Source organism: Lycorma delicatula, chromosome 5 (assembly GCF_047948215.1).
Source record: "Lycorma delicatula isolate Av1 chromosome 5, ASM4794821v1, whole genome shotgun sequence".
NCBI classification, from domain to species: domain Eukaryota; kingdom Metazoa; phylum Arthropoda; class Insecta; order Hemiptera; family Fulgoridae; genus Lycorma; species Lycorma delicatula.
The window spans coordinates 3,916,179-3,928,346 of record NC_134459.1 but is presented as its reverse complement, the minus strand read 5'-3'; the positions used below and the strand labels follow the sequence as shown (position 1 = coordinate 3,928,346).

Here is a 12,168-nt window from a genome sequence, read left to right as displayed (position 1 = left end):
ATGATATTGGACAGCAGGTGTTACTAGGGTAAAAGAGGGAGAGAGAGAGAGAACATGATGAGAGTACATGCCCGCCTGATGAAAGACAAAAATCAGTTTTACAGGCTGGTGAATGTGTAAAGAAGGAAAGGAAAAAGAAAGGCTGTACTCATTTGAAATGTGGGCCTGGAGGAGATTAAAGAAAATTAAGTAATCGGAAAAAGTGAAAAGAAAAGTAATATCCTCATTCATGCCTAATCCTGATTTACTCTCCTGAGTAAATGAGATTAGAAGCTTAGTCAAAACAATTCAGAATGTGGAAGCTAAACATTTAGAATATACATCAGAAGAAATGGTTTAAAATAATGTTGAAGGATTAGAAGTTACAAAAAAGAGAGGCCATAGAAGAGCAAAAATGACTTTGTTTAAAAGAAAATTTATTAGGAATGCAAAAGTTTAGCTGGGAGTAGAGGGAAATGGAGATGGACATTGTGCAAGGGTTCTGCCTCGTAGCTGATAACCATATGATACGTTGATTGCAGCAGCATTGTGATTAGTGTAGAGAGATTAAATTTCTTTTACGTAAGTAAAGGTAGATATGAAGGAGAAACCTGTTGTAGCAGGAACAATTATACAGTACATAACAGTACTTAACTCGCCGGGTCGGTCTGTTGGTAAAACTTAGCATAAATCAGCTGATTTTGAAGTCTGAGAGTTCTCAGGTTTGATTCCTAATAAAGGTAGTGGTATCTATTCGGTTTTGAATACTAGATCGTGGATACTGGTGTTTTTTAGTGGTTGGCTTTCAATTAACCTCACATCTTAGGTATGGTTGGCCTGAGTATAAAAGACGACATCTCATTCACACATGAACAAGGGATGTGGTTGACTACTGGTCCTGAATCCAGAAAGCCGCATGGGATGTCTGGAATATTGATAAAAAAACAAACAACATGATAACAAAAAAAAATTTATTACTGTAATATACTTCATTTGAGCAGTAATTTCTATGTTTTAGAAATACAGTTTTACAACTTAAATAATATACTTCAAGGTCCTTTTTGTATTGCTATTTTAACCTTTGTTTGTTTTTACTCAGTTTGTTATTAACATTAACTGCTACAAACCTTTTATTTAGTTTATCAATTGCATTAATTTATATTTTTCTATGAATGTGTGTTTAAATAACTAATTTTCCTGAAGTAAAAGATTGAAATAAATCAAACTTAAAAGTTTTATTTGCTTGTGAATCCAAGGTCAGTTGTAAATTTTTTAGTTAATGCCATAAGATCACTTTTCTTTAATTATAGTGTTTATTACTTATTAATTACTTGTTTTCTTATATTCTAAATTAATTTCTCCTACAATAATTCCTCAATATTTGCTTTCCAGTAAAATTTACCATTAACAGTTAAATCTCATTATTATTGGAGAAGGAAGTTAAATTAAGAAATTCAATATAGATTGTACAATATTTATGACATTAAAAAAAAGTAGGTAGGAAGTTGAGAATTTTGTGAAAACCATCACAATTGATCTTGGAGACAATAAAATGTTAAATAATAGGTTTTGCTGGAATAGAAAACATCATCTCTCCTGCTTCATCCAGAAAATACTAAAGCATGTTCCTGTTTCAGGGAGTATTTTAAAACAAAAAGAAGTTCTTTTGTCAAAGGAGAATAGAAAAAGGATGAAATTTCAGTTAGTGAAAGTTGGCATATAATTTTAGTTTATGGTAATTTTTGCTATTCATTTTTAACAATGATGGAGAAGAAATTGTCAGTAGACACATCCATCATTCATGAGTTTATACAAACATTTTTGAATGCTGTTCATGAGTGAATCATTGTTCCAGAGTAGGTCTACAATGCCAAAGAGGTGTTTTTATTAAAATTGATTTCCAAATAAAAAATTTCTTTCTTTTTATGAGCCTAAAGCCCTGGGTTATTAGATCATTTTCTTCTTCTTCATAGTGATTTGCAAAGTGTTTCTCCTTTTCTCGTATGTGTATCATTTTATATTCATATGAACTCACCTTCTCCTTCCCATCTAAATTCCCATAAATCGAAAATATATATCTATATTGTTTCGTTCCATTTCTTTCTTTATGTTTTCCAATTTGCCAGCAACACTCATCGTTCTTAAATTCCATGTACCTGTTAATATCTATTGTTGATTGTTCTTGATCCTGTTTTTATGAACTCCTGAAATAGTCTCTGCCTGGAGATCTAATAGTGGAGGTATTTTAATTCCAGACATATTTCTTTTTAGGACTACCCATCTTGGTTTTGCAGTATCTGGAACTAGGGATAACCAATCTGGATCTTTAACGGAGTGGTTTCCCGATGTCCCATTTTATGCCACTGACTCTATGGTAAGTCCGCCTTTTGGGGTGATTCCACACCCCAAGAACAAGAGAGTGTCCTAAACTATATCTGCTCTTCTGCCCTCCAAGGTTGTTGGGACTCAGTTCATCCTCTGAAGTAATACCTTATGGTGGTTCCAGAAGCTAAACAGAAAAAGAAAAGAAAAAGACGGGGTCCACTTATATTGGTGATCAGTCGGTTGTCAAAGCCATCTCCTCTGTGATAACAGGGTGTGCCATGTAACAGTTCTTAGTTACAACTGTGAAGGTGAGATTGACATTTGTGTCGGAGAGGCTGTAAGAAATGCATCCAATACCTTATGCCTCGCTATTAGATACTGGAGCAAAATATAAAAGTAAGCTAAACAATCTGCCACATCCACCAAAAATTTTCTGAATCCATTACTGCTCTCAGTAATCTGGATCTTTTAGTAACCTGATAACCCTGTAGTTCTGAGCTTATCAGATATTCAAGATTCAACTTAATTATAAGTATGTGCAGTGATATTTTTTTCTTTTAAAGTGTGAAAACTATTCTACAACAGGGATAGTTCCACTGGCAAGGTGCTAGTTAAAATCAATTTTTATACATTTGTTTTATATATAAATCTACACGCATTGACAAACTGATTATCGAATAATTTATTAGGAGGAATTATCAAATAATTTATTAATACAGGGAGTTATGTCAGATTATAGAAGAGTACAAATACTTGTTGATTAAAATATATTATTTAGGTGCTTGCTGAATTTTTCTGCAGAGATAGAAGCCAGAATATCTGGTACAGTTTACATGATGACTTATGTGGTGACACATTGCACATGAAAACTTTGACAGCTTATCTAGCACCACTTAAGTATGAATCATGTAGACCAATATTTAGAACCCACTGGGTCAGTCTAGCGCGGTAAACTCATCATCACAGAAATCAGCTGATTTCAAAGGGACGGTTGACCTGAGACTGTACAAGACTACTTCATTTACATTCATATATATCATTCTCATTTATCATCCGAAGTAATACGTTATGGTGGTTCCAGAGGCTAAATAGAGAGAAAAAAAGAGAGACCTATATTTAGAAGATTAAGTACATTATCTTATCATTGTGGTTATATTTATGAATTTGCAATCTTAGCTAAAAAGAATAGTATTCTTAAAAAATATATTCACTTTTACCAAACCAGACAGCAAAACTATTTTTGTGTAACTCGATACAATACTCTGGCTTAGAGGAAGAGCCTTGTTATGCTTCCCAGTTTTATTAAATGGGAATTTTTAATAAATTGCCTAACCCTTTCAAAACTCTTCCCAGTTTACTTAAAATACAAATAGATTTTCTTTTATGGAAATAATATTATTCTGTTGTTGAATTTTTAAGTAAATACAATTTATCTGCATACCATGTAAGTATACATCATAAATATTTGGTTAAAATAATTTTCAGTAGTACTTCTGAATTGTGTATTATTTTGTAGTAATTTTTTATGTTTAATGCATTTACCTGAACATTATTTCCTGTCTTTGTATTTAAATACATAATTTGGACTCTGAACTTTTGTATTTTTTACTTTTGTTATTTGTTTTTATATTTGTATTTTTCTTGTATTGATGTGATCTATATAATCTATTTTTAATGTTGCGATCAGAATAAAAATTTATTTATTAATTTATTAAATTTAAATAATGTTGAAGATTAACTGCTTTCCAACATTAGGGTATTCAGTGTTATTTATCGTGAATGATGCTCCCAGCATTGAACGGGTACAAGCAGTCGATATTAATTATTATCAGAGGATGGTTATAATTTAAAACATTCTGATAGTGATTGTATTTAAGATCTGAGAAAGCTGCCTGAATGGAAATACACAAACATCTGTGATAAAGATAGGTTCCTGGCAGGTGGCAGGTAGAAGAATAAAATTTTTATGAACTTAAAGCTGTAATCATTAGTCATATGGTTATTAGTGTATTGAATGTTAACATTAATTAGAATATTTAACTTCTAAAAATGTTAAAGAATAATAAAGAAAAATACTCATGTGATTTAAAATATCAAATTCTTACATTAAATTAAAGAAATATTAAGAAGAAAAGCTTAAATAAAAACCAAACTATTGTAGTAAAAATTGTTTGTAACAATAAAAGCATTCATTATTTGCTGTATTCCTCTACAGCTGTTGGAATTAGAAATATTCTAGATTGAAGATGTCTGTATGTAGAAGCAGGAAGGAAACAATTTTATCTTTATACAGGATCGTTGCTGGTTTTCTGAATTTTGAGTCCTTTTTTCACGACTGAATCTAATTCAGAAACTGTCTTATTCTATCACAAAAGTTCAATTAATGAATTCATTGTAAAATTTTTTTTGGTGTACTTTTGATATACGTAGCTTCATGTTTGTAATTTATAATCTTCAAAATGAAATTCTGCATTTCTAATTCTCTCAAATCTTTTTCTATTATTTCTGTAATTTGATATTTAGTGTGTGTATCAGATAATCCAATACCCAAATAAAAATTAATAAATAAATAAGATTACAGTTAGTAGTAGTGTAACCATTAATCATTTAAAAATCAGTATAATAAAAAAATAAAATAAACAGAATTTCAATCGCTTATAGTTTATCTTTATAGAACAATAAGTGTGGATGAATATAACTGAAACTGAAAATTGTAAATCCAAGTAAAGTAAGAAATTACAATATTTCCTTTTCAGGATGGTACGTGGGTTTGTTGTCTGTGTTACATTTATGTTTTAGCTGCTATTGGTGCGGAGTTGACCAATGGTGGTGGGCCAGGCATCTGCATGCAGCGCACAAACAATGTATACTTCTTGATATATATTTGTGTTTTGGGGATAAAAAGGAAAACATTTGGGTTAGAGCTGTGTTAAAAAATCACAACTCAAGAAACAGCTAAACATGTTCAGGATTTTGAAGCTTTCATTGTAAAAGTTTTTGTTGTTGTTAGTACGCTGATAAATTCATGAACGTTATTTGGTTACAATTGACAAAAATATTTAACAAAATCATATGTAATGAAATATAAACCGTGTAACATTTTCACGGCTGGCTGTTGGCCCGCCTTTTTTCTAGTATTACATTAATATTGATTTGTGTTGCAAGTTAAATGATCACTAAAAATTAATTTATACTGAAGTTGTGAACAAAATTTTAATTAATATGAATCAAAACTTGAACTGTAAGAACTTTAACTTACGGGAAATTATTGTTTACCCGTAAATATCGTAATGGGAGAAAATAAAACATTTTCGGTGAATTTTGGGTTAAAAGCGAATAAACCATTATTAAATTTCAAGAAAGTGAAAGTCTGTATAACCACACAAGTTAAGATGATTCATGAAACTTGAAGTTATTGGTTCAAACAGTGTAAATGAAACGTAACTTATGAGTTTTGTAATAAAAAATTATTCTTAGATCTTTAAGTCGATTGCTTTCTTATAATAATGCGTTCAGTATACCAGTATAGTTAAAGATATTTTCATCTCGTCGGTTGAATTTATAAAAGAATGTAAATTGAAAGGTTGTAGGTTATAATATGCACAAAACATTCTCATTTAAAGTAATGCAGTGAACATGATTGTAATAAGCTACAGTTTGAATATTTTACCTATAGAGTTTTTGTAATTCACAATTTGAGTGGGTTAGGTAAATGGTGATATACTTGTTATTTGTGGTGGTCGACATAAAAATGAATTGTGGGAACAAGGCATCAAGAAGAATCGGTGGAAACGTATGAAGTAGTACCGTTTGAAAATCATTGAATACAAAAAGAATGAGAGAAATAACAAACAGTATAAATAAAATTTGAATCCTGTAGATGTTCTGTTGAGCGATTGCCTTTTTCCTACCTACAGTACCATAAATAAATACTTGTATTTATATAAATTTAATTACACCTTAGTAAATTACTCATTCTCTTAAAATAATATTTATATATTTTTTTTAATTTGTTAGCGGAATCTCCAACTGGAATTGCAAGTGCATCACAGCAGCTAGGCAGCCTACAAAGTGTTAATTTGGATGCGATGTTGCGGCATTCTTTTGTTCCTGATTATACAGTCCGTGCCATTACTGAGGTATTTTATCTTAGTGTTAAACGCTCATTATTCCTTGCTGCAAAACGTGCAACTTTAATGGAACGCTCCAAAAAAGAAGAAGTACAAAGCGGTGATGTTTTTGATGCAGAAGTCGAAAAGGTCAGTTTTTATGAAATTTTTTAAATCTTCTAATTGAGTATCTCCAGTATTTGTTTATGTTTAAAATACAATAACTTTTTCTATAAATCAATCCCCAAAAAAATAATTTTGTTCTTTTTAACAACATTGCTAATGTTTTCTAAGAAAGTGTTAACGGTTTGTTTTATTATTACGAGGTACTGTGTGAATATTTAGTTTAAAAAACTTATTTTTCAGTTTATATTTTTTGATAATGAACTCTACGCCAAGTGTTTCACCAATTTTGCTGATTTTTTTTTTTAATTTTGTTTTTATACTGTAGTACATTAAACGGTTAAATAATTATGTGCATGCCTTGACAGTAATGTATGAAAAAAATTTCTTATCTTATTTTACACAAATCATTTTGTTTGTTCAGTTTTGGTTTGTAATTTTTGAATTGTTGATTTAGGAAAATAAAAATCGGTTAACATTTTCTTTTTGTTCTAATGCACCTTTTTTCTTGTTTGGAGTTCAGTTTATTAAAATATTATTTATTATAATTATTTACGTAAAATTCACAACAATTTTTTCCAATTTATAAAAGATTTTAAAGCTTGTATGTAACCAAACTAAGCAGGGCTTAAATAAGCTGTACAAAATGAAAAAAAAAAAAAACTAAAATTATGTTAAATATTAGCATTTCTAAACATGTTTTTATAGTCATTTGCAGATCAAACCAAACATATTTAAATATAAAATGTCGTTTAATTTTACATCATAATGATTATTAATTTTTTGAGTTATCTTCTATGATTAGTGCTGTTTGTAATTGTGCCATTAATTGATATGAATGCTATTGAATACTAATATCAATAACATTAGCCTATCACAGAGTTTAAAATAACAAAAACAGTGTTTTAAACAGCAAAATAATTAGTACTGAAAAGTACTGCATGATCTACCGAAAGCATTGTGGTGTAAATTTAAGAATTGTTATATTAAAATAAATTTGATCTCATTCTCACTAAAAGTTAAGTTCCGTACAATTTTTACTGCAAAGATAAAAATGACTCATATATTTTAATTTTAAGTAGGTAAATTCATAGATCATTTTACTTAATTTGAGGTGATTTTTGAAGCAATCAACCTGAGTTGTGTATCAGATTTTAATAATTTTTTTTATTACATTAAATGATTATATATTTTACTATGACAAAAGATTTATGTAACTTTGAAAGCATAAAAGAGCACTTTTAGTTTGGTTGCCTATAAATTACAACCCTTTTATAACCAAGCCATTAAGTTTTTCGCAGTAAACTAATGCAACAGCTTTGGTAAGAAAAGGAATTTAGAAATAAATCATTAGCATAATGAAATATAAATTACTTCTTAAAATATTAATTAAAATTACTCAGTATTTAAATACATGTGATTGTACTTCCAGAACACAGTAGCTTCAGAGTGTTAAGATATGGAATTTCACATTTCCATTTGTTGTATATATTTGAAATTTTCTTTCTTTTATAATCTGCTGTATTAATTAAATGTGTACTTCCGTGCTTCAAATGAATGTTGTAAAACCCTATCAGTGAACCTCATTATTATGTTAAATAATATTATTTTTTCCAGTTCCCAGCTAATCTCTCAATAATTTAATATTAGGTGCTCTTCCTGGTGCAATGGTATTCCATAAATATGATGAGCCTCTCTCTAAAATAATACGATTTAACAGCCCATTATAACAGTGTCTTTATTTGAATAAACTTTAAAGAAAAATCATTTAAGTTGTATTGATATTCAATTTTTAAAGTAAATCATTCAACAATGAGAAGTGCATTAACTAACTCAACTTTTAGTCACAGAACATGTGGAATTAGGAAATCATAGAAATTGAATTATCAACTGAGCCATTTCAAATTAGAAGTAAGCGTTCTACCTAATCATTTAAATTTCTGCTCTTCTATGAACTCCTTCCTTGAAAGTGTAATCTATATTAGTTATATTGCATCTTTGCCAATGATTTCAAAGCGTACCAGTTAGCTTCATCATAATAAAATTTTCTAATTGGTCTTTTACTATCTCATTCATGACTAGAATGATTGAGATAGCAAAAAACCATTTCTGTTACTTATTACAGAAACTACTTGCAAAAAAGGTTGATAAATGGAAAATCACTCGTCTAAAACATACCCAAATTTGGCAAGGACTCTGAAAAAAAAGATTAGTTATTGGCAGTCATAGGAGCATATTTTTAGAATTTTTTGAGTGTTTTATGTGGTCATAAAAATGTGGTAATGCGTTCGATTAAAAATTACTCAAAAGAGCACTTCTTTTCCTGCAGTTCTTTGAATAAAAATTTCAGTAATGAAATAAAATTGCTATATTAAAGCTGATTACAGAAAAGAATAAGACCTCCTGCAATTCTTTATTTTTTACTTTTGCTTCAAATTCGTTGTCATTAGTTGGCACTACTAGCTGATGGATAGTTTAAACAAGAATGAGGTACCCTAAAAGTTTTTATCCAATTACAAATTATTTTAGCTCTCCAGGTTAGTCTAGTGGTTGAACCTGTCATTACAAAATCAACTAATTTTTGAAGTCAAGAGTTCTAAGGTTCGAGTCCTTGTAAAGACAGTTGCTTTTATATGGATTTGAATGCTAGATTGTGGATGTTGGTGTTCTTTGGTGGTTTGGTTTCAATTAACCACAATAGGGAAGCAATGGCAAACCATCCATAAAACCTGCCAGAAAAATTCCAATGGAATTGCTAAGTGTCAAACATGATTAAATGGTAAAATTTGATTTTGACAAATTATTTTATTTTTAAAGTGTATCATTTTAAGATTAAATTTCTGTTTCCATTGCATGGAATTTTTAATGAAATAAACAAAACGGCACAAATGTTTCAAAATAGAATCCTGCATCATTACAACTATATAGATTCCTGTACAACAATATTTTTTCTATTCCATAGAACATTGTTGTAGAGGGATATTCTGTATGTGTAAAAAAAAATCAGCAACTTCACTTAGGTTTGGTTAATAATCAATTATTTTTAAATTAAAACATTTTTGGTTGATATGTACATGCGTGTATGTGTGTTGAATTGAGAATTACTTTTGATGATTAGATTTGAAATTTTTTTATAATAAATATCATCTGAAAATGGGTTTAAATTATAAATTAGACAAGATTTTTATGAGGAATAGTTGACTTACTTATTGTAAAGGCATCTCAGGTACAGCTGGCTTAGTTTTTTGTGCATCCCCTCCTTGATGTAAAACATCTTTGGACCATTCCACAGCTAAAAAAAAGATGGTCACTGTCCTACTGTGCCGCAATAAAAAAAATGGCTGTCCTGGTAGTTACTAGAAGGTACCAGCAGAATGAAGCAGTTGTAATTGGATGGCAGCTGCCCAATTTCCATGGAACTCATCTAAGTAAAAAAAGAATAAAAAATAAGGAAAGGAGAAGATAGAAAGAGAGAATGATCAACCAAAAGAGAGACTGTTTTTGATCAAGATAGTTGCTATCTTGTTAATTATCTGCAATACAGATCAATTGAATGGAGTTTGCTAGTTTTCTGTGTGGAAAGTAATGCGCAACCACTTTTACTTTCCTTTTTTGGAAACAAAGTGCGAAATCAGTGAGTACATAAACTTTCAACTGATACGCCTTCTTATTCAGAATTCAAACTCCTCAGTTAACTCATAAGGCAAATAGGCATTAACGTTTGAAAGGGGTATTATTTTCAAAGTAATCAGGATAATTACTTCTTAAATTCCTTCAGATTTAGTGTCATGATCTATGCGTTTAATATGATGGTTGGGCCCAGAAAAGACAATAACCTGTGGGCCCTCTTTTATTAGAGTTCTTTGACTGTTTGTTGTTTTAATCAATTATTTAAGATTATATTTAAAATGTGAAGTTGTTTTCGGTGATATGAGTAAATTGAAGGTGAAAATTGTGCATTTATTAATTATTTTTCCAGGAAGTATGAAAATCAAAAATGCTGTTGGCAAAAGCTTTTTAAATAGAGCAAGGATACTCAGATTTTTTTTTGTGAATTTTTAAGAATTACACATTCTTCTCTCTTTCCCTGGCTCTACAGTTCTCGGAGAGCTTTGGTTTCTTAAAACTCCTCCTTCCAACTTCTCCAATACTTGTCACTGTCATGTAACTTTTCAACCTATTTTTATAAGCTCCCTTGTCACCTTATTCATCCATCTTTTCCTTGGACCTTTTTTCTTCTTTCATATAACCTTCTCTTTCAAATTATCTAAGAATTCTCCTCAAGGTATTCTAATTGCTTTACTCTTTATGAGTAATCTGCTGTCTATGAATGCACTCACTTCTCCTTTTTTTACCTGTTTTCTTCATCTACTCCCTTAACTGATCCAAAGGTTATTTCATTATTGTTCTTCAAAATCTTCAGTCGGCTTACATCTGATTCTACCAGTGTCTATGTTTCACACCTGTGTATGATGATTAGATGTACCAACATCAAGCAAGTTTTTGTCTTTGCATTTCTTTTAAAATTAATTGATTTAAACAGTTGAGAATTGTTAAAGTAAGCGTGGTTTTCTAATTTTGAATTTGTTCTCAAAAGATATATGATATATATATTATATAGATATATAATATATAGATATATGATATGTAATATATATATATATATTTTTAAATATATTAATAATTATATTTTTTGGTAAATTATAAATTATTTATTTGCTATTTAATTTTTTTCTTTAGATATTTAAATTACTTAAGTTTATACAGATTTTTCTTATTTTTATAGTTATTTGTTGTATTCAGTTTATATCAACAGAAGTAACGATAACACTTTTTTTTTAATTTTCATTCACTAAAAGGCCAAGTTTTCTTACTTCTTGATATTTCTGTAGAATATTTTTATTTTCTGTGATTGTACTTTTGTTAAAATATCATCACTGTATGGAAAATGTTTATGAATTTTGATTCATCTTTAGAATTTATAAATATTTTTTATGAATCTATCAGCTTTCATGACGTAATGTTCCATCTTTCATTCAGTAATGGGTTCATATCCTTGTCGCTTGCTATTTTTGACATACTACAAAATTCATTTTTATTAATAAAAAAGAAAAGGGTAGGTGTAATCAGGAATCTCTGTGTAATCTACTGAGTGAATAAATAGTAATAAATTACTATAAAATACGGTTAATCAAAGATAGACACATTGGTTGCGAGGTTTGAATGTATAAAGTTTACTAACTTTGTTCATCTTTCTCTTCCTCTAATATTGTTCACTGACATTCTAACAAGCTTTAACTTATCTATTATTCTGCATTACCTGGTACCTTGAGTAATTCACACCTGTTAATGGAGTCGAATACTTTAAATTCATTAATAAAAAGTGATGTTTTATGATGTGCATTAAGTGCTTGTTAAATGGTTGTTATTTAGGAAATTTTATGTAAAAGAGTTACATATTGTCTGATCGATGTTTTTTGTTTTTTTATGTTTGATTTATCGATCTAACAATTTTTTATACTTAAGGGAAAATTGTTTCAATCTATTTTTTATTCTTATTAGAATATTTCTTCGATTTATTAAAAAATGTTTTATTAATTGTTTTAAAGTTTATTTTTTACTTCAAACATTT

General features: G+C 29.3%; 1 protein-coding gene across 6 annotated transcripts in view; it reads left to right on the top strand.

Annotated features, from left to right (window-relative positions):
- uex (metal transporter uex) overlaps positions 1-12,168 on the top strand; it is a 275,296-nt gene that overhangs the window by 217,655 nt on the left and 45,473 nt on the right. For all 6 annotated transcript variants that reach the window (XM_075365555.1, XM_075365556.1, XM_075365559.1 and 3 more), the window contains one exon: positions 6,322-6,563. In XM_075365555.1, coding sequence (XP_075221670.1) covers positions 6,322-6,563 — 242 coding nt within the window. The remainder of the gene's footprint in view (positions 1-6,321; positions 6,564-12,168) is intronic.